The sequence below is a fragment of the Rattus norvegicus genome, chromosome 7, assembly GCF_036323735.1.
Source record: "Rattus norvegicus strain BN/NHsdMcwi chromosome 7, GRCr8, whole genome shotgun sequence".
Classification (NCBI taxonomy): Eukaryota; Metazoa; Chordata; class Mammalia; order Rodentia; family Muridae; genus Rattus; species Rattus norvegicus.
Window position 1 is genome coordinate 88187067 of NC_086025.1, and position 23982 is coordinate 88211048.

Consider the following 23982-nt stretch of genomic DNA (forward strand, 5'->3'; position numbering starts at 1 on the left):
CAAAGCTTCTGTAAGGCAAAGGACACTGTGGTTAGGACAAAACCGCAACCAACGGATTGGGAAAAGATCTTTACCAATCCTACAACAGATAGAGGCCTTATATCCAAAATATACAAAGAACTCAAGAAGTTAGACTGCAGGGAAACAAATAACCCTATTAAAAAATGGGGTTCAGAGCTAAACAAAGAATTCACAGCTGAGGAATGCCGAATGGCTGAGAAACACCTAAAGAAATGTTCAACATCTTTAGTCATAAGGGAAATGCAAATCAAAACAACCCTGAGATTTCACCTCACACCAGTGAGAATGGCTAAGATCAAAAACTCAGGTGACAGCAGATGCTGGCGAGGATGTGGAGAAAGAGGAACACTCCTCCATTGTTGGTGGGATTGCAGACTGGTAAAACCATTCTGGAAATCAGTCTGGAGGTTCCTCAGAAAATTGGACATTGAACTGCCTGAGGATCCAGCTATACCTTTCTTGGGCATATACCCAAAAGATGCCTCAACATATAAAAAAGACACGTGCTCCACTATGTTCATCGCAGCCTTATTTATAATAGCCAGAAAATGGAAAGAACCCAGATGCCCTTCAACAGAGGAATGGATACAGAAAATGTGGTACATCTACACAATGGAATATTACTCAGCTATCAAAAACAACGAGTTTATGAAATTCGTAGGCAAATGGTTGGAACTGGAAAATATCATCCTGAGTGAGCTAACCCAATCACAGAAAGACATACATGGTATGCACTCATTGATAAGTGGCTATTAGCCCAAATGCTTGAATTACCCTAGATCCCTAGAACAAACGAAACTCAAGACGGATGATCAAAATGTGAATGCTTCACTCCTTCTTTAAATGAGGAAAAAGAATACCCTTGGCTGGGAAGGGAGAGGCAAAGATTAAAACAGAGACTGAAGGAACACCCATTCAGAGCCTGCCCCACAGGTGGCCCATACATATACAGCCACCCAATTGGACAAGATGGATGAAGCAAAGAAGTGCAGACCGACAGGAGCCGGATGTAGATCGCTCCTGAGAGACACAGCCAGAATACAGCAAATACAGAGGCGAATGCCAGCAGCAAACCACTGAACTGAGAATAGGTCCCCCGTTGAAGGAATCAGAGAAAGAACTGGAAGAGCTTGAAGGGGCTCGAGACCCCAAAAGTACAACAATGTCAAGCAACCAGAGCTTCCAGGGACTAAGCCACTACCTAAATACTATACATGGACTGACCCTGGACTCTGACCCCATAGGTAGCAATGAATATCCTAGTAAGAGCACCAGTGGAAGGGGAAGCCCTGGGTCCTGCTAAGACTGAACCCCCAGTGAACTAGACTATGGGAGGAGGGCGGCAATGGGGGGAGGGTTGGGAGGGGGACACCCATAAGGAAGGGGAGGGGGGAGGGGGATGTTTGCCCGGAAACCGGGAAAGGGAATAACACTTGAAATGTATATAAGAAATACTCAAGTTAATAAAAAAAAATAATAATAAAAAAATTAAAAAAAAAAGAATAGCAAGGTTAAATAAATAAATAATAAAACATGTTTTATTTATTTGGGAGATGAAATGCATTAGCCACTATGGGGCAAGGCAACAAATACCAATAAGTGGTTGGTTTATGGATACAAGAAATGCTTTGTACAGAAAAGCCTGGAGGTCTAGCTAGCATCTCTGCCGTAGTAGACAACATCTGGTCCTCATTAGAAGGCCAGGTTCTCATTAAAAGTGTCTTCTTCCAGTGCCCAGCACATAAAAGGAAGGAAGTTCATCTGAGAACTTCTATTAGGAGAGAGGTGATAGTCTCCTGGTTCCTGAACCACAGGGTTAAAATTATTTCTTGAAGTCAACATTACCATGAGTGACTAGCTGCCATGAACTGGATTAAATTCAGATGTATCTTGGCCAGCTGCCTTTAATCCCAGCACTTGGGAGACAGGGGCAGGCAGATCTTCTCTGACTTTGAATCCAACCTGGTCTGCATAGGGGTTTTCAAGCCAGCAAGGAGTACATATTGTGACCCTGATTCAAACAACAAAAATAATAATGATAATAAATTTAAATATATCTTGATAGTGCTAAATTAAGAAGAAAAAATGAGAGAGCTCACCGCCGAGACTGGTGGGCACTCCTGAGACTGCAGAGCAGAAGAGACCACCAACACTGCCCACCCCTGCCCACATTCCTGGCCCAAGAGGAAACTGTATACAGCCTCTGGGTTCCCTTGGATAAGGGCACAGGAGCAGGAAATCTGCTGAGTCTGAGACACCGCTGGAACCTGAAGGGACCAACCGGATAAACAGTTCTCTGCACCCAAATACCATGGGAGGGAGAGCTAAACCTTCAGAGAAGCAGACACACCTGGGAAACCAGAAGAGTCTACACTCGGCCCACATCTCTGACTCCAGAGGAAAACACCAAACGCCATCTGGAACCCTGGTGCACGGAAGTTCCCAGAAAGGCGGGCACAGATCTTCCTGATTGCTGCCGCCTTGGAGAGCTCATAAACAAAACCCCACGTGCAAACCTGAGCCTTGGGACCACAGGTAAGACAAAACTTCCAGCTCCAAGCGACCTGCCTGGTGAACTCAAGACACAGGCCCACAGGAACAGCTGAAGACCTGTAGATAGGAAAAACTACACGCCCGAAAGCAGAACACTCTGTCCCCATAACTGGCTGAAAGAAAACAGGAAAACAGGTCTACAGCACTCCTGACACACAGGCTTATAGGACAGTCTAGCCACTGTCAGAAATAGCAGAACAAAGTAACACTAGAGATAATCTGATGGCAAGAGGCAAGCGCAGGAACCCAAGCAACAGAAACCAAGACTACATGTCATCATCGGAGCCCAATTCTCCCACCAAAGCAAACACGGAATATCCAAACACACCAGAAAAGTGAGATCTAGTTTCAAAATCATATTTGATCATGATGCTGGAGGACTGAAAGAAAGACATGAAGAACTCCCTTAGAAAAACACAGGAAAACATAAATAAACAAGTAGAAGCCTACAGAGAGGAATCACAAAAATCCCTGAAAGAATTCCAGGAAAATATAAATAAACAAGTAGAAGACTATAGAGAGGAATGACAAAAATCCCCGAGAGAATTCCAGGAAAACACAATCATACAATTGAAGGAATTTAAAATGGAAATAGAAGCAATCAAGAAAGAACACATGGAAACAACCCTGGATATAGAAAACCAAAGGAAGAGACAAGGAGCCGTAGATACAAGCATCACCACCAGAATACAAGAGATAGAAGAGAGAATCTCAGGAGCAGAAGATTCCATAGAAATCATCGACTCAACAGTCAAAGATAATGTAAAGCAGAAAAAGCTACTGGTCCAAAACATACAGGAAATCCAGGACTCAATGAGAAGATCAAACCTAAGGATAATAGGTATAGAAGAGAGTGAAGACTCCCAGCTCAAAGGACCAGTAAATATCTTCAACAAAATCATAGAAGAAAACTTCCCTAACCTAAAGAAAGAGATACCCATAAGCATACAAGAAGCCTACAGAACTCCAAATAGATTGGACCAGAAAAGAAACACCTCCCGTCACATAATTGTCAAAACACCAAACACACAAAATAAAGAAAGAATATTAAAAGCAGTAAGGGAAAAAGGTCAAGTAACATATAAAGGCAGACCTATCAGAATCACACCAGACTTTTCGCCAGAAACTATGAAAGCCAGAAGATCCTGGACAGATATTACACAGATCATAAGAGAACAAAAATGCCAGCCCAGGTTACTGTATCCTGCAAAACTCTCAATTAACATAGATGGAGAAACCAAGATATTCCATGACAAAACCAAATTTACACAATATCTTTCTACAAATCCAGCACTACAAAGGATAATAAATGGTAAAGCCCAACACAAGGAGGCAAGCTACACACTAGAAAAAGCAAGAAACTAATCATCTTGGCAACAAAACAAAGGGAAGAAAAGCACACAAACATAACCTCATATCCAAATATGAATATAACAGGAAGCAATAATCACTATTCCTTAATATCTCTCAACATTAATGGTCTCAATTCCCCAATAAAAAGACATGGATTAACAAACTGGATATGCAATGCGGACCCTGCATTCTGCTGCCTACAGGAAACACACCTCAGAGACAAGGACAGACACTACCTCAGAGTGAAAGACTGGAAAACAACCTTCCAAGCAAGTGGTCGGAAGAAGCAAGCTGGAGTAGCCATTCTAATAACAAATAAAATCAATTTTCAACTAAAAGTCATCAAAAAAGATAAGGAAGGACACTTCATATTCATCAAAGGAAAAATCCACTAAGATGAACTCTCAATCCTAAATATCTATGCCCCAAATACAAGGGCACCTACATACGTAAAAGAAACCTTACTAAAGCTCAAAACACACATTGCACCTCACACAATAATAGTAGGAGATTTCAACACCCCACTCTCATCAATGGACAGATCATGGAAACAGAAATTAAACAGAGACGTAGACAGACTAAGAGAAGTCATGAGCCAAATGGACTTAACGGATATTTATAGAACATTCTATCCTAAAGCAAAAGGATATACCTTCTTCTCAGCTCCTCATGGTACTTTCTCCAAAATTGACCATATAATTGGTCAAAAAACGGGCCTCAACAGGTACAGAAAGACAGAAATAATCCCATGCGTGCTATCAGACCACCATGGCCTAAAGCTGGTCTTCAATAACAATACGGGAAGAAAGCCCACATACACGTGGAAATTGAACAATGCTCTACTCAACGATAACCTGGTCAAGGAAGAAATATAGAAAGAAATTAAAGACTTCTTAGAATTTAATGAAAATGAAGGTACAACATACCCAAACTTATGGGACACAATGAAAGCTCTGCTAAGAGGAAAAGTCATAGCTCTGAGTGCCTGCAGAAAGAAACAGGAAAGAGCATATGTCAGCAGCTTGACAGCACACCTAAAAGCTCTTGAACAAAAAGAAGCAAATACACCCAGGAGGAGTACAAGACAGGAAATAATCAAACTCAGAGCTGAAATCAGCCAAGTAGAAACAAAAAAGACCATAGAAAGAATCAACAGAACCAAAAGTTGGTTCTTTGAGAAAATCAACAAGATAGATAAACCCTTAGCCACACTAACGAGAGGACAAATTAACAAAATTAATTTGTGTTTCCAAATTAACAAAATCAGAAATGAAAAGGGAGATATAACTACAGATTCAGAGGAAATTCAAAAAATCATCAGATCCTACTACAAAAGCCTATATTCAAAAAAACTTGAAAATCTGCAGGAAATGGACAATCTCCTAGACAGATACCAGGTACCAAAGTTAAATCAGGAACAGATAAACCAGTTAAACAACCCCATAACTCCTAAGGAAATAGAAGGAGTCATTAAAGGTCTCCCAACCAAAAAGAGCCCAGGTCCAGACGGGTTTAGTGCAGAATTCTATCAAACCTTCATAGAAGACCTCATACCAATATTATCCAAACTATTCCACAAAATTGAAACAGATGGAACACTACCGAATTCCTTCTATTAAGCCACAATTACTCTTATACCTAAACCACACAAAGACCCAACAAAGAAAGAGAACTTCAGACCAATTTCCCTTATGAATATAGACGCAAAAATACTCAATAAAATTCTGGCAAACCGAATCCAAGAGCACATCAAAACAATCATCCACCATGATCAAGTAGGCTTCATCCCAGGCATGCAGGGATGGTTTAATATACGGAAAACCATCAACGTGATCCATTATATTAACAAACTGAAAAAACAAAACCACAGGATCATTTCATTAGACACTGAGAAAGCATTTGACAAAATTCAACACCCCTTCATGATAAAAGTCCTGGATAGAATAGGAATTCAAAGCCCATACCTAAACATAGTAAAAGCCATATACAGCAAACCAGTTGCTAACATTAAACTAAATGGAGAGAAACTTGAAGCAATACCACTAAAATCAGGGTCTAGACAAGGCTGCCCACTCTCTCCCTACTTATTCAATATAGTTCTTGAAGTTCTAGCCAGAGCAATCAGACAACAAAAGGAGGTCAAGGGGATACAGATCGGAAAAGAAGAAGTCAAAAATATCACTATTTGGAGATGATATGGTAGTATATTTAAGTGATCCCAAAAGTTCCACCAGAGAACTACTAAAGCTGATAAACAACTTCAGCAAAGTGGCTGGGTATAAAATTAACTCAAATAAATCAGTAGCCTTCCTCTACACAAAAGAGAAACAAGCTGAGAAAGAAATTAGGGAAACGACACCCTTCATAATAGACCCAAATAATATAAAGTACCTCGGTGTGACTTTAACCAAGCAAGCAAAAGATCTGTACAATAAGAACTTCAAGACTCTGAAGAAAGAAATTGAAGAAGACCTCAGAAGATGGAAAGATCTCCCATGCTCATGGATTGGCAAAATTAATATAGTAAAAATGGCCATTTTACCAAAAGCGATCTACAGATTCAATGCAATCCCCATCAAAATACCAATCCAATTCTTCAAAGAGTTAGACAGAACAATTTGCAAATTCATCTGGAATAACAAAAAACCCAGGATAGGTAAAACTATTCTCAACAATAAAAGGACTTCAGGGGGAATCACTATCCCTGAACTCAAGCAATATTACAGAGCAATAGTGATAAAAACTTCATGGTATTGGTACAGAGACAGACAGATAGACCAATGGAACAGAATTGAAGACCCAGAAATGAACCCACACACCTATGGTCACTTGATTTTTGACAAAGGAGCCAAAACCATCCAATGGGAAAAAGATAGCATTTTCAGCAAATGGTGCTGGTTCAACTGGAGGGCAACATGTAGAAGAATGCAGATCGATCCATCCTTATCACCCTGTACAAAGCTTAAGTCCAAGTGGATCAAGGACCTCCACATCAAACCAGATACACTCAAACTAATAGAAGAAAAACTAGGGCAGCATCTCGAACACATGGGCACTGGAAAAAATTTCCTGAACAAAACACCAATGGCTTATGCTCTAAGATCAAGAATCGACAAATGGGATCTCATAAAACTGCAAAGCTTCTGTAAGGCAAAAGACACTGTGATTAGGACAAAACGGCAACCAACAGATTGGGAAAAGATCTTTACCAATCCTACAACATATAGAGGGCTTATATCCAAAATATACAAAGAACTCAAGAAGTTAGACTGCAGGGAGACAAATAACCCTATTAAAAAATGGGGTTCAGAGGGGTTGGGGATTTAGCTCAGTGGTAGAGCGCTTACCTAGGAAGCGCAAGGCCCTGGGTTCGGTCCCCAGCTCCGAAAAAAAAGAACCAAAAAAAAAAAAAATGGAGTTCAGAGCTAAACAAAGAATTCACAGCTGAGGAATGCCGAATGGCTGAGAAACACCTAAAGAAATGTTCAGCATCTTTAGTCATAAGGGAAATGCAAATCAAAACAACCCTGAGATTTCACCTCACACCAGTGAGAATGGCTAAGATCAAAAACTCAGGTGACAGCAGATGCTGGCGAGGATGTGGAGAAAGAGGAACACTCCTCCATTGTTGGTGGGATTGCAGACTGATACAACCATTCTGGAAATCAGTCTGGAGGTTCCTCAGAAAATTGGACATTGAACTACCTGAGGATCCAGCTATACCTCTCTTGGGCATATACCCACAAGATGCCCCAACATATTAAAAAAAAAACACATGCTCCACTATGTTCATAGCAACCTCATTTATAATAGCCAGAAGCTGGAAGGAACCCAGATGCCCTTCAACAGAGGAATGGATACAGAAAATGTGGTACATCTACACAATGGAATATTACTCAGCTATCAAAAACAATGACTTTATGAAATTCATAGGCAAATGGATGGAACTGGAAAATATCATCCTGAGTGAGGTAACCCAATCACAGAAAAACACACATGGTATGTACTCATTGATAAGTGGCTATTAGCCCAAATGTTTGAATTGCTCTAGATGCACAGAACACATGAAACTCAAGAGGGATAATCAAAATGTGAATGCTTCACTCCTTCTTTAAAAGGGGGAACAAGAATACCCTTGGCAGGGAATAGAGAGGCAAAGATTAAAGCAGAGACAGAAGGAACCCCCATTCAGAGCCTTCCCCACATGTGGCCCATACATATACAGCCACCCAATTAGACAAGATGGATGAAGCAAAGCAGTGCAGGCCGACAGGAGCCGGATGTAGATCTCTCCTGAGAGACACGGCCAGAATACAGCAAATACAGAGGCAAATGCCAGCAGGAAACCACTGAACTGAGAATAGGACCCCCGTTGAAGGAATCAGAGAAATAACTCGAAGAGCTTGAAGGGGCTCGAGACCCCATATGTACAACAATGTCAAGCAACCAGAGCTTCCAGGGACTAAGCCACTACCTAAAGACTATACATGGACTGACCCTGGACTCTGACCTCATAGGTAGCAATGAATATCCTAGTAAGACCACCAGTGGAAGGAGAAGCCCTTGGTCCTGCTAAGACTGAACCGCCAGCGAACGTGATTGTTGGGGGGAGGGCGGCAATGGGGGAGGGTGGGGAGGGGAACACCCATAAAGAAGGGGAGGGGGAGGGTTTAGGGGGATGTTTGCCCGGAGACCGGGAAAGGGAATAATATTCGAAATGTAAATAAGAAATACTCAAGTTAATAGAAGAAGAAGAAGAAGAAGAAGAAGAAGAAGAAGAAGAAGAAGAAGAAGAAGAAGAAGAAGAAGAAGAAGAAGAAGAAATGAGACAGAGACAGAGAGATTAATCTACATGGAATAACCTTCTTGAAATATACATCAATGTAAAGAGAGGACCACCTTAACAATGACTTTTGCAAGAGGCACCTGGGAGTTTTATGAAAAGCAAGTTCCATAGGGACCCATGCTTGACTATAGTTCTAATGACTCTGCCTGATTTTAGACTCCTTTAATAGGTGACACCTATGCAGACACCTCTGGGTATGTCATGTTAAGAAATCACTCCAAGGGGTTGGAGAGATGGTTCAGTAGTAAGGAGCATTAGCTCTTCTTCCAGAGGACCTGGGTTCAATTCCCAGCATCCACATGACAACTCACATTTGTCTGTAATTCCAGTTTCAGGGGGTCCATTGGTACTCCTGTTCCAGAAGATCCATTGGGACCAGACATGCACACGGTACATATACATACACACATACATATATATCATATACACATATATACATATACATACATATGAAATACAATAAATCTTTGAAAAAGATTAGGAGCCATAAGAGAAGCATGGAAGGGTAAAATTGAGATGTTTCTTGTTCATTTGTTCATTCAACAAGCTTTTATTGAGTACCTAATATATGTATTGACCTGAGGATACAGCTTCTGCCACTGAAGTGCCAAAATGGGGAATTTTGGTAAGAGATGAAATGTAGTATCTGGTGGTTGGTAATTGATAAGGAAACTAGAATAGAGTACATTCAATTAGACAGTGACAAATGTCTCTAAGGATGACATTTGATCAGAAGCCTGGAAAAAAATAAGGGAAGGTCCAGGATTTTCTTCATAGAGATGGTAAGTGTAAAGCCCCTATGGGAGCCTGATATGTACAGGAAGGTCAGTGTGGCTGGATGAATTGCAACAGAGAAACAGCAAGACCTATTATCACAATGAGTACGGGTGCCTGCAGGACTTTGCAGGCTATCCTGTGAGCCTCACATTTCCTGTTGAGTATGATGGGAAAGGGAGCTGGTAAACGGTGAGATAACTCTTCCTATAACAACAGCAACAACAAAACCCTCAGTGACTGTTCAAGAATTCATACACGATGTCTCAATTAGAGGACAATGGAGTCAACACCATCTAAGAGCCTTTCCAACTCTAGGTACCTACTGTTTCCCTCTCTGTTAAACCTTCTCAAGGAATCTATTTGTCTCAATGTAATAACCAGAAAAGAGTATCCAAAGTAAACTAAACAGACTTGTTTCTTTTTCTTGGTAAGTAAGGGGAAAGTAAGGACTCCTGTATCTTCTTGTTCTAGATAATCCATCTCAGGATAAATCTGTACAGAGACTAGAAAATGCTTAGATCAATAGATACCTGATATGGTCTATTTACCTATGTCTGTGACAGGAAAGGGCTTAATAAAAAGGAGAAACACCTTTCTCAGAATCTTTTGATAGAGGAGAGATGAAGCAATATCCTTCTGGAGTGATCTAGAAAAGAACAATACAAGCTGACCTTGCATTGTCTGCTCGATCCATGTAGCTCTTTCAGGATGCCTTGTAAACAGTCAGCCCGCATATTTATTGAATCCAACAACTTCAGATTGCCAGCAAAGCATTATGCAAGAGGGTGCAGACATTCTGGGCCTTCCTCTGTCCAGCTAAACTTCTGCTGTTCTTGGGAGAAATGTTATACAACTTGCTAATTACCGAAATACCGGGCTGTCAACCTTGGCCAGGATCAGAACTTGGATGCTTCCTGACCATGTGGCCTGGAGTGAGTTGGGAAACCTCACTAGACCTCCAGGTCCTCATATGAAAATGGAAAGAATCACAAAACCTTCTTTACACTGTTGTAGAGATTGGATCAAATTGTCTGTATAGTGTAAATTGCTTATAACAATGGCTGCCATAAATGAAGCCCATAGAATGTTTGACATTGAACAGAAATAATCTCACTAACCACTTTCAATGACCCTGCAAAGTCCATCATGGATTGAACTTATTTTCCAAGGCACAGAGAAGTTTAAGTCACTTGCCTAAATTCACACACCCAGCAAGGGACAAAGCCACCATTCAAATTCAGGTCTGCTTGACCAGAGGCAAGCTTCTGAGAATCTCTTTGTACATTGTACAGTGTGCTGCAGCATGTTAGCTGTATTATCTTTAACAAAATTCCCCCTGCCTTTCATTAGAAGAGGGCATGAGGAATTGTTTGTGAGGACTCTTGACGGTTTGGAGACAGAATTGATTCTGTCCAGGGTCATTTCTCATTTTGCTACCAGAGAAGTTGGGGTCATTTTCCTGGCACACTCTTCCCCTGTCATCTGACTGGTGCAGCTGGTTTGGGGCACTTCCTAAGTCTGAGGCGTGGGTAAATGTTAGTCATAGACTGGTAGCCATGGGTTCTGGTAAGAAAAGGTGCGCTTCTCACCTATTCCCAGTTCACTCTCTTTTTCCTGTAGCTCTTACCTTTTTTTGTTCCTAAGAATTGATCATAATTCTGACACGTGTATTTTTGCAATCCATCTCATGATCGTACTATCAATGATGACCCTGTTGTATGACAAACTACACCACGGTTTGAGTGAGACACCAAGAACAAGGGTTGCCAACAGTCAGAGCTGGGAGTGACCACTCGTTGTGACTTTATCTCAGACACACCTCATAATCTAACCTCAATAGCAACACCATGCTCAGTGTGACCCTATGGCATGATTGTTCTTGGAACTATTCTAGGCTCAAATGACATCAGCAAGTCCAAAAACACCCAGCAAATACCTGCTCAGGGAGCTTTCTCAGCCACTCTTGCTGACTGAGAAAGGACTCTGTATAAATAAATACAGTGGCTACTGGTAAGAGTAATGACTAAAGAATAGAACAAGGTGTTAAGAATAATGGTAGCATGGACTCTGCTCTAAAGCTGTGGTGGTGAGCCCGTGAGAATGATTATAACATGCAGTTTGAGTGGCTGGCCCATAGTCACCCAGTCAGTGACAGAATGTGATGCAGGATTGTACAATAATAAGAAACATAGCAAGAGTGACATTTCCACATCATAAGTTAGATGTTTCTATGCATTATCATATATATTTTTATTAGTGAGGAAATGAAGAATCAGAAAGTTGTTACCATTTGGTCAAGTTCACAGTTAGATGGTGGTAGAGAGAGGGTCAGATCCCAGCCTGAATGGTTCAAAGAGCCCAATTCCTCCTCACCACACTTTCTCCACTGCAATGATTATGTTGGCAAGCTTCTTCAAGACAAAGGTTGCACCTCCGTCATTTACAAAAAGTCCAGCAATGTCTGGCACAGAAAGAATTGGGCTTCCAGATAGAAATCCGAACAGACAAGGTGGACCACCAATTCTAGCTCTCAGCTCTTCTCATCTTCCTCTGCCAGTGGAGAGATGAGAACACTGACAAAGCCACTAATACTGTTCTCAATGCAATAGCAACTTATTAATTATTAATCCATCTAACTTCAACTCCCAACCAAACCTGTGACCTGGGCACACACATCTCTTAATTGATTAGACGCTTGCTTGCCTAAGAATGAAAGCACTTAATTTATTAGACTCTTGTTTGTCTAAGAATGAAAGCAATCTGCAAGTGGTCCGTGTGTGCCCTGCATGTTAATTGAGAGCTGTCCTGCTATGGAGTAAAGGGGGCATTGTAATCACTTTGATGAGCTCGGACACTCTTGTATTATCCCACCTCCAGCCAAACAATGCTTTTCTCAGCAAGGCCGGCCCATGGTGCTCCCAGCTGCACAAAGGGTTTTGGATTCAGCATTTCCATGCACAGCATGGCATCAGAATGGGCGAGTAAAGACATGACTGTTTCTCCCCATTGTTCAAGCTGCTGCACAGATAAATAGAAATATTTGAGAGTGTTTATGCTTATTAAAAGATATTATGAAAACTAGGCAATCCTTAAGAGTCTCACACACACACACAGACACTGTGACAGGATGCACAAGGTCTGTACAAGTTCAAACCAGACAAGATCCCAGTATGGAGTAGTGGACACAAAGTCTGACCCCAGACCAAGAACTGTTTGCAGTTGATACCTGCTAGGAAAGAAAAAAAAATCAGTGTTCTCCAGTAGAGTGTCACTGAATATACCTATTGCAAGTCAGGGCAGACTCCAAGCCCAGGAGTAGTTGGCCAGTACAAACAAACTCCTTGTTTCCTTGTATGTTCTTTGTATTGTTTTTGTGTGTTTTGCCTAACATGGTTTTGTTGTTGTTGTTGTTTGCTTGTTTTTAGTTTGTTTTGATTTTCATTTGATTTTTTTTTCTTTGTTTGCTTGGAAGTTGGGTGGGTAGGGAGGTGGGAAGTAGCTGAGAGAACTCGGGGAGAGGAAAAACATGATCAGAATATATTGAATGAAAAAATTAAATAAAAATTAATTAATTTAAAAAAAATCAGGTAAATCGATACCCCAGCTTCAACACCTTTGCTTACTAACTGACTGGGTTTGAAAGTCACAGCTTACTTTTCTTCTTGTCAAGCCCTCAGGTCCGAGCCAACAGAGGCCTTCCCTGATCACCCTGTCCCCTCTGTCTTGGTTTTGATGTCTTCTGCCCCTCACCATTTTTAAGTCTTATGGCATTTGTCTATTTCCTGGCTGGTGTGTGTCCCCACTGGACTGAGGAGAGCCAGGCTTTGTCTTCCCCCTTACATCCCAGGCCTTACACAATGCTTGGTGCACAGAGACATACAGTAAACACTTGCTGAATAAATTAATGAAAGAGGTATATGCTGAAGGAAGAGATAGAAAAAAGAAAATGCAGTGTAAAGATGTGAGGCACACAAGAAAATGAATCACGGGGACTGTCCTGCAGTCTTGGTCCCTATGGCCGCTTAAATGAGAATGTCCCGTAAGGCTCTGTCTGGCATTTGAATATTTGCTCTCCAGTCGATGACACTATCTGGAGAGGTTTAGGAGGTAGAGCCTTTCTGGAGTAGTAGGTCACTGGGGACAGGAAATGAGAACTTAAGATCTCACCTTATCTTCAGGTGTCCTTCTCTGCTTCATGACATGGTTGAGGGCGAGCCCTCTCAGCTTCCTATTGGACACCATGCCTACCACTTGCTGCCACAACTCCCCTTCACGATGGACTCATTCTTCTGAAACCATAAGCTGAAATAAAAGCTGTATTTCTATAAGTCACTCTTGTTCGTGGTGTTCATCACAGTAGCAAAAGGAAACTAATACAGTCCTTGGGACATACTGCAGACATTTCCCTCCATCTCTCTCTACTGTGCTCACCCTTCCCCTAAGCCCACAGCTGTCAAGTATTTTCAAGACTCTAGAGAAACGCTGGGCCCAATCCCAGAAAAATAATGCTACTTTCTTATTCTTGTTCCTAGGAATCCAAATGATGCAAAAGTCCTGCTTCTGTTTCACTTCAGCAGAGCCTCTGGCATCATAACTGGGACTTGAGTCACTTCATATTAAATCTTCATTTGACAGTTCATACACAACATTTCAAGGCTACCATGCCCATTCTGCATTGGGAAGAGCCATGACTCCCAATCGCCTCAGATCAATATGTTTTTGTGGTGTTTGCTTTAAATGTCACTTTGCACAACCTAGAATCTTGGAGAAGAGGGAGACCATTTTAATTGTTAATTGACTCAGCCCACTGTGGACAGCACCATTCCCTAGGCTGAGCCAGGAGCCATGTAACAGAGAAGAAAGCTGGGCCTTGAGAGATGACTCGATGCTTAAAAACATTGCTGTTCTTGGCTGGGGTCTGTTCCTAGCACCCACTTGTAAACCACCGTGTCAGGAACTCCAGTTCTGGGGGACTTGATCTTTTCTTCTAACCTCTGTGAGTGGACACACATGGTACACAGAAATACATGTATATATACTCATAGAGATAAAACAAAATAAATCGAGAAAGAGAGGGCGGGGGGAGAGAGAGAGAGAGAGAGAGAGAGAGAGAGAGAGAGAGAATATGAAAAAAGGCTAGCTGGCCATATGCAGGCAGACAGCATGTGAGCGTTCATTTCTGCGTTGTAACCACATGTCTGAAGCTCCTGCCTCTGAACCTTCTGTACAATAACGAACCGCAAACTGGGATTGTAAGCTAAATAAACCCTTCTTCCTCTAAGTTGCTTTACCTCAGGATATTTTCTCACAGAAACAGAAATAAAGTTAAAACAGCTTGATATACAACATGCAAGCATTACCATTCCCAGCACATAGGAGAGTGAGAAATATTAAGACAAGTTGATTGCTTTCCCTATTTGTAGCTCATCATCAAGTTGCAGATTGAAGATAATGGCTTCTCCTGTATTATTCAGGAAGATTCCTCCTGGGAAGCTCTGATGGCATCATTTAGTCAATTTGGAGACTCTAGGAGCTAATATTGAGACTATAAATATCAAAGATGATGGCAAAAAGAAAAAAAAAAGGTCCAGGCCCAGCCAGCAGTGGATGAATGCTGCTGGTAGAGCCTCCCAACAGTCCCTTCCTATGGGCTGTAGGCTAGCCAAGAGACTGAACAGCCAAAGTCATAGCTTACAAAGAAGCTGGAGCATTCCCTTGCTTACTCCTTACCTGACAGATGGTACCACTGCTCTCTGTGCACTTTCTGGTTGAGATACTCTGACATTATGGGAGGTGTTTTGTGTACAATCTATAACTCCAGTTTCAGGGGATCTGAGGCCCTCTCCTGAAGAACTGTGAACACCAAGCACATGTATGATGGACGTAAATATACACAAGTGAAATATTCATGCATGTAAGTTAAAATTTACAAAAATAAAATGATGATTAAAATCATCACGATTTGAAATAAATTTAGGAATGTCTTTCGTATTGCACATCCAATACTCACATTATTTCATTTGACAAGCAATCTCATTTTATCATGCAAATAGCTATTTCTGCTATCATCTTTCATTTATGAGGGGAAGAAAGGTACAGAAAAATTAAGTGACAGAGCTGCGATTTAGACAGTGTGGGGACAGAACCCGAGCTCTTAGTCATTACTCCATTCTATCAGGTTTATCTGAGGGATGGACTCAGTTTTAATCACAAATCAGTTTCCTTGTTGTTAAAGTTAGGACAAATTAAATGCACACTCTACCTCTTGCTCGGTGTTAGTCTGAGCAGACAGTTTGGTGAATTCTAAGATTTACTGAGAATCTTTCCACAGTTACTTATCCTTTCAGGCATCCACTCTGTTTATCCTACACATGAGAATGACAACAACACATTCAGTAAATCTAACAAAAACCTTTTTAAAGGAAACAGTGTTGTCACTGTAAAAGAGAAAGCACATAAACAGGTACGAGACAGGCAGACAGCTTTGTTAAGATCCTCTGATCAACAGCGTGAGAATTATTATGCGGGAACTAATTAGAAAGGTAAAGTCAACCCCACAGCGAAATTTCTCAATCAGGAACTCTGATACAGCTAATGTGTTAAGTTAACCATTATTAAACAAAATAAACCGTGTTGTTTTATTTAAGTTTAAAATTTTAATTATTTTATGTGTATGGCTGTTTTGCCTGCATGCATGTCTGGGTAGTATGTGTTGGCCTGGTGCCTGGAAGCCAGAAGATGGCATAGGATCCCCCGTAACTGGAGTTACAGATGGGTGTAAACTGGCATATAAGTGCTGAGAATTGAACCAGGGTCCTCTGATGAGTAGCCAGTGTTACTAACCAAAGAGTCATCTCTTCAGCCCACTTATTTTCTTGTGTATGTTTGTTTGATTGTTTGAGAATGGATCTTTTTCTGTGTCCTAGACTGATTCATCACAATCACACAATGTTCCAAGTGATAGGATTACTGTGATGAGATAACAAGCCTGACATTAGTTTCTTAAATGTCTTTATTGGCATGTGTTAATTATTATTCATAATATAATTGATATTATAATTAATTCATAATATAATTGATAACAACATTCTCAAACATATATATTCTCATCATATATATACATATATATGATGTATTTTAATCATACCCATACCCCACCCTCTCTTGTCTCATATATTTCTTAATCTCCTTCCTCCTTCAAACAAGACAGGGTGGTTCTCTGGTGTCCAAGGCTAACCTTGAACTCTTCATGTTGTTGAAGATGATCTTAAATTCCCGATCCTCCTCCTGAATCTATCTCTCAAACTCGAGGATTATAGGCTAGGATTATAAACCACTTTATGTGGTGCTGGACATTGAGCCTAGGACACCATATTGTACATCCTTAGACCCTGTCCTTTTAAATAAATAAATAAAGCTCCTTTTTTAAAACAAAATTGGCATTGTGGTAAACATTCTTCTTTTTTATGTATCCTATCCTGCAAGTGTGAAATAAACTTTGACTCAATGCTTATGAAAGCAAAGCAAACAAACCAATAAGTATGACTATATTTGTCCAATAAGCTATAGTTTTCCAGCTCTGTGTTGTTTGGGTGTTTTATATATATGTCTATATTTATTTTTAACAAACAATTCAAGAATTCTCTCTCTCTCCCTCTCCCTCTCCCTCTCCCTCTCCCTCTCCCTCTCTCTCTCTCTCTCTCTCTCTCTCTCTCTCTCTCTCTCTCTCTCTCTCTCTCGTGTGTGTGTGTGTGTGTGTGTGTGTGTGTGTGTGTGTGTGTTTAGATCAGAAGAGAGTACCAGATCCCTTAGAACTCGAATTTCAAGAGGATGTAGGCCACCTTGTGAGCTCTAGAAATAGAACCCTAGTTCACTGAAAAAGGAACAAGTACTCTTCGCCATTGAACCATCTCTCCAGCCCTGCTAAGCCTTGGTTTTGAAGGTCCCATGAGATAACTGATGTAAGTGCTTTGCATGACCCCTAGAAGACAACTCATCAAAGTAGCTAGCCCACATGTAGTTCAAGTGCTTTCAAACTGGACACAAAAGGTAAAATAAAACCCCAATTAAATCCAAAGGCATTTAACCTTGTCAAAAAGCGTCTGAAGTATTACTAAAATAAATGTACAATTTCCATATAGACTTATGAAATATTGACATTATGAAACATTGTGAGTCTACTCTCTTCTCTATAGTTCCTTTCAGATACAGTTGCTAGATACATTTTAAAAATATTTTTAACAATGGGAAAACATTATTTAAAAGTATTCACTGTCTATATTGAAATTAACTGGAGCAACCTGGTGTGTTTTGTTTTTATGTATTTAGTTTTCCCTAAATCTGATGTCCTATCTATAGATCACTACGGCTCACTGTTTTGAAAAGTCTGGCTCTAACACACAATAGGGATAATCAACACAAGCAACATTTTGTTCTCAAAGGAAGGAAAGGAATTGCATTCTTATGGAATTAACCCCAAGGTTCAGAACTAATAACTCCCCTGGGTAGAAGCCACTGAAACATTGTGTTTCACACTCATGGGTGCCAAGAACAAGCTTAGGTCACCCAAGGAAAAAGTGCAATAATCTTGCATTTATTCCTGTTGATGAAAGTCAAGCAGCTTCCAGAAAAGTGTTAGGCTCCCCTCATGTCACCGTGTTGAATTAATATGTGAACAGTATTAATGGTGGAAAAACTCAATTATATCCAATAAATCCAAAGGTTTACAGTTAGATTTGTCGGCAACCAAGTTGTATACTGAGAAAGCCTATCCTGCCAGTCATCAAATCCTTTGAGTGGAGAAGAAATAGTTCTCTCTGCAAGCACTGTCAGTTCAAAGCCATTGTGGAGAGAAAAATCCTTTACAAGTTGAAGCCCCCAAACACTGACGTCTTACATTCACATTTGAACATCAGAATCTGGGGGTGAACATCAGAACATCTCGTGACTGAAAACAAATACTGAGCTGAGTGTTACCAGACAAAACACACGCAGGGAAGGATGAAACTAGAAAGTGTGTGTCAGTCACCTATAGGTGCCATAACAAAGTATCGCAGGAAGTAATTGAACCACACGTGACGAGAAAGTGACTTTGGGGTGACTAGCCCTATAGGATTGTCTATACCACTCCCTCAAAGGCCCAGGTACCGTCTGATCAATAGGGTAGAAAGAGTTAAGAGCTAGAGGCTGGGGAGAAGGCTGTGAACCAGAGTCTTCTGGATAGGACTCAGCCATCGTAATCGTGAGCTCACTGTAGCTGTGGCTCCTGCACAAGACCCTCACAAGACTGTGCCCAACATATGTTCATTATGCATGGGGGAGGGTCTCCAGATGCCTCAGCCCTCCCCTGAGGGATTGCGGGACTTAATGGTTGCTGGAATGGGGGTGTCATTTTTTTCACATAGCCACTGCTAAGTTGTCACCTTCTAGTAAATAACTCCCAATTCATGCTCATGCAAGAAATAAGGGTAAAACTCAAGAATCAAGAAAAATGGAGAAGGAGATGAAGGTCTGAGGGGATTTTTTTTTAGAAAGAAAAAAGAGTCTCTGTAGGAAAGAAGGGGATGAAAGACGGTAGTGGAAATGAAAATGACCAAAAAATTATACTTACTTACTTAATTAATTAAAAAGTGGCTGAACCAATAGATTTGCATTGGCACACAACCTGAAACCTGGCAGTGTAGAAGCAGTGCGTCAGTCAGTAGACTGGATTCATCTGAGATCTCTTTCCTGGGCTTACCATCACCTTCTTTACCCAGTGCCTCTTCATATCCTCCATGGGTGTCTCTATGCTCACACTTCCTCATTGTGTAAGGACACCCATCCTGTTGGGTTAGGGCACATGCTCACGACCTGCTTTAACAACCCCTCTAAAAACCCATCTCCAAAAAAAAGTCACACTGTGAGGTCTATGGGTCTAAAACTCCAACACATGAACTCGGAGCACAGAATACAAATTCAACCCGTAATAACATCTTTCATTTAGTCTGTTGAAAGTGACCGCATGGAGTCACAGTACTTTCCTAATAAGGCTTGCTTCTCCTCTGATGACAGCATTCGACTCTATAATGGAAATGTTCTTGCTTATTGAGTGTCTGGAATGACATTATTTACTTTAGAATAAGGATCCAAGTCCACGGCCTTCCACCTTCTCCAAACACCAAAATGCTGGCCAGTGTCCATCTTTCCAGAGAATTACCTCTATTCTACAGCAGCTCTGTCTTCACTTCCTCATCCAGTCAGCTTAGAAGCAGTCATTCGTTTCACACTATTCAGTCACCCAAGTGCTTAGACTTCAAACTCAATTACTGGCTCAGATAATTTACTAGTTATCACTCCCTCCTTCCAAGACCCACAGGTTGTTGATACATTTCCAGATCAGATGCTTTCCAATTGGGTCTAAAACTAGATGTACAGAAACTCGTATATGTAACAAATATATAGCAAAATTAATAAGCTAAAAATTTCAAAATATAAAAAAAAGTTAAGTTAAGGTGCCTTTAAAAAATTGTGTTTCCTTAATGCTCAGCATCCTCTCTTCAGTCATGAATTGGATTAGTTGTTTTAGAAACTGTTAATGTTTCATGTAGCATGGTTGCAGAGGGTCGTTTTACAGGGAGTTAATTATAACGTTACATGTTGCATCAAAAAACCGCAAATACTCTAATGCCCAGCTATGAAGATTCACTAAAGAAACCACAAAATAACTATAAAGTAAGATGCGATCTCACTCATGTTTGCAAAAAAAACTTTTAATAGCACAGGGTTTGTTTCAGGAGCAAAACAGTTTACAAAAAATTAAGCGTGACTCCAGATTTAAGACATACGTGTACACGAAAACATAGAAGGGCAATTCACCTCCTGTCACGATGCTCATGTCTAGGTAATGCAACTTTAGATGATCTCCTTTGCTTCTTTTTATGCTTTCTTTCAATCAACTCTTTCTAGACATTGTATGCATTGCCTATATAATAAAATATACCTATTTTTGGATTTTTTATTTTATTTTATGTGCATGAGTATTTTGCCTGTGTGTGTCTGTGTGCACCACATGTGTGCCTGGCATCTGTGGAGGACAGAAGCTGACAACCTGAGTGAATGGTAATTGTGAGCTGCCATTTGGATGCAGAAACCCAATTCATGTCCTCTGCAAGAGCAACAAGTCCTCTGAACTGCTGAGCCATCTCTCCAGCCAAATGTACCTTTTTTCTTAATAAACAAAACTTTCCCTATGAAAGGCTATTGCCTTAGGCAAAGCATCATTCGCCCCATTGGTTTACAGAAATGATCACAGACTGCAGTGCTGGACTTGTAGAAGATAGTAATTTAGGACAATTTAAATAAATATAAAAATAATTATATACTAAGTAAGACAATGCAACTGCCCGTGTTTGAATAGGCTTAAGGAGAGGGAAGAGGAGAGGAAGAAGACAAAGAAGAACAAATGTGAATCAGAGAAGAGGAAGAGGAGCAAGGGCTTCTTCATAAAGAGTGTGGTGTGACACAGGGTAGGACTTGAGGAAATAGTGTATTTTCAGTGAGGATGTACGGTGCGGGAAGGAAGGTTATTCCTGGTGGAGGATGTGACTTAGGTAAACACAGTGGCACTAAAATGCCAGGCCTACAGATTCTGTCTGGGAAACGGATGCAAGTTTTGGAATCTTAAGAACAGAAACTACGGTACCCTCCTGCCTACCCACCCTTATCCTTGACTCTCTGTTTCTAGAATAGTTGTATAACAAGGAACTCGTTACCTTGGAAAATCTATCAGGAAATTTTTTACTAAATTAATTGAAATTTAGTGTCCTCCATCTCCAAGACAGGAGATGCTAATCTTCCGTCCACATCAAAATGAAAGACATAAAGATAGGTATAGTAACTTTTTAAGTCTTCCGTTTTACAGATTAAAAGGACTGCACCCATCCTTCCTACAGCATCCCTGCAGTCTCTCATCACTTACTTTGTGTCTCCAAATGAGCTTTTGAACTGACCCATCTTTTTTTTATCTTCTCAGCTACCATTTTGGTTGGGGTCACCGTCTTTCCTTGATTACATATTACAGTGCCTCCAGTGTGCCTACCCTGCCATCATCATCATCATCATCACCATCACCATCATCACCATCACATTCATAATCATCATCATCATCGCCATCATCACCATCAGCATACCATCATGATCATCATCACCATCACCATCATCACCATCACCATCATGATCATCATCACCATCACCATCATCACCATCATCACCATCATCATCATCATCATCACCATCACCATCACCATCATCACCATCACCACCATCACCATCATGATCATCATCATCACCATCACCATACCATCATGATCATCATCACCATCACCATCATCACCATCATGATCATCATCATCATCACCATCATCACCATACCATCATGATCATCATCACCATCACCATCATCACCATCACCATCATGATCATCATCACCATCATCACCATACCATCATGATCATCATCACCATCACCATCACCATCATCACCATCATCATGATCATCATCATCATCATCGCAACCACCATCATCACTACCTTCTTCTACTTCTTCCTCTTCTTCTTCTTCCTTCACTCTCTCCAGCCTACTGTCCACTCTCTAGTCTTTACAAAACGTAAAACAGATTACCGTGCAGCCTTGCTTACAGCCTTCACTGGTTCCCATTCTCTTAATGATTAACTACCATTCAGTAGCTTTAGATAGCATTCCTCGCTACTCCTCCTAGCCTAGCGTCTTTTATCCTCTACCTCTCAGAATTATTCCTCTCAGTTTCTTGACTGCCCCCATTGCTCTCAACCTGTTGAGGGTGCATCATCTATCTTGAAATCTTGTTTCCTCTATCACTTCACCCTGGTTTTTCTCTACTCAGTTTCTGCGTCTCGGTGTAGACAGACAACGATTCTCCAGTTCATTCGGCCCGATTAAGTTTGGATTTAATACTCCTTCTTATATAGCTCCATCTGGACTTAAGTTTCCTCTGTCAAAGTATAACATCAAATTAAAGCCGCCTGTTCCCTGCCCACGTTTTCACACTGCAAACTCCATGTGATCTGGTCTGCCTTTTACAACACAGTGGATGACTTACAGTGGGTGCTCAGACAGTAATTGCTAATAAGTCAATACGTAGCACTCAGATCGAGACATGATCTTCTAAAGGTTGAACAATACAGAGTAAAATGACTCTCATCTTCTATATTTGCTATTCTAGACTTCTTTTTTCTAAACTTAACTTTAATTTTAGGAGCAACATCTTATGATCGATCTTACTGCCAGATTAAATTTCTAAAATTTAAATACATCTCTCCTGAACAATTCTCGTCCGTTCCTTTCTCCATCTCCTCACTCTCTACCCGTCCCCCCTTCTGTAGATGTATCCTCCTCCTCTTCCCTCATCCTTTCTTAGTTTTAAGTATAGCACAGCCCACATGCTTAGCTCAAATGCTTCATTATAGCTAAAATTCCAACTATCCTTTTAAAAATTGGATAATGAAATAACCATTCAGAGCAAAAAGTTACACAACTAGCGATTGCCAGAGTAGAGACGTGAGCCCAGGTCCTATGACTCCAAGTTCATGGTCATTAGCACACATTACACAGGATCCTCTCAAAAACAGAAAACATGCATAATTTGATTATGCTGGCTCCTAACCACCACCTACTCCCTTCTTCCAAATACCCACTGAATTAATTAGCCCTTTGATTAAAGATATTTTAGCCAGAAGTCCTTAACAACTCAAGGGTATTGAAGGACAGACTTGGATGAATCCCACTACAAGTTTATTCAAAATGCTGTGTGCAGTCTTTTGTACATTTTTTCCCTAAGAGAGTAGTGAGCATCCAAACCTCAAAAGAACTGTGGCCCCACAAAGCTTAAGAACAGCTTAAGGTTTAAATAACTCCCTATAGAATGCAATCACTATTCACCTCTCAGAGTTTCCAAACACATAGCTCTCTCATTGGAAAATCAGAGCCACATTTTCTCACTTGTAGTCTCCCAGAATCTCCATCCTTCTCTAGAGAGCTCTTGGAGATTTTTCTCCATGGCCATTCAGAGGCCCCAGGTACCTTCTCTTTCCATGTCCATCTCTCCCGCTGGGCTGCAGCCCAAGAAGGATTTCTTTGCATTCCTAAAGTCAACAGAAGCAAAACTTTAAAAGCCTTTCATGCCTTGGGATAGATAGGGTAGATGCTGGGATAGAAGAAGCCTCCAAATTCAGATGTGGATTATACAGTAGAGACTTGGAACATTATCTCAAATATCCAGAAATTCTAAACCCTTCCTGCTTAAAATAATTGAAAGACTGTGACTTTTCCTGTCGATACGATGAATCTTTATTCTCTACCCTATGGTGTCTCAGGAAAAAAATCTCATAAGCTGTTATACTTTCACTTTCTAGTCC

The 23982-nt window shown here is 40.7% G+C and overlaps 1 protein-coding gene across 7 annotated transcripts in view; it reads right to left on the bottom strand.

Moving 5' to 3' along the window:
- The window catches only part of Enpp2 (ectonucleotide pyrophosphatase/phosphodiesterase 2), a 122619-nt gene that overhangs the window by 94927 nt on the left and 3710 nt on the right, over positions 1 to 23982 (bottom strand). Inside the window, exon 1 of one of the 7 annotated variants that reach the window (XM_063264328.1) lies at positions 13718 to 13859. The exons of 5 other annotated variants lie outside the window; for them this stretch is intronic. In XM_063264328.1, coding sequence (XP_063120398.1) covers positions 13718 to 13792 — 75 coding nt within the window. In that variant the 5' untranslated portion in view covers positions 13793 to 13859. Of the gene's footprint in view, positions 1 to 13717; positions 13860 to 23982 lie in introns of those variants that run through there. One more of the 7 variants, XM_063264325.1, reaches the window with a different exon arrangement.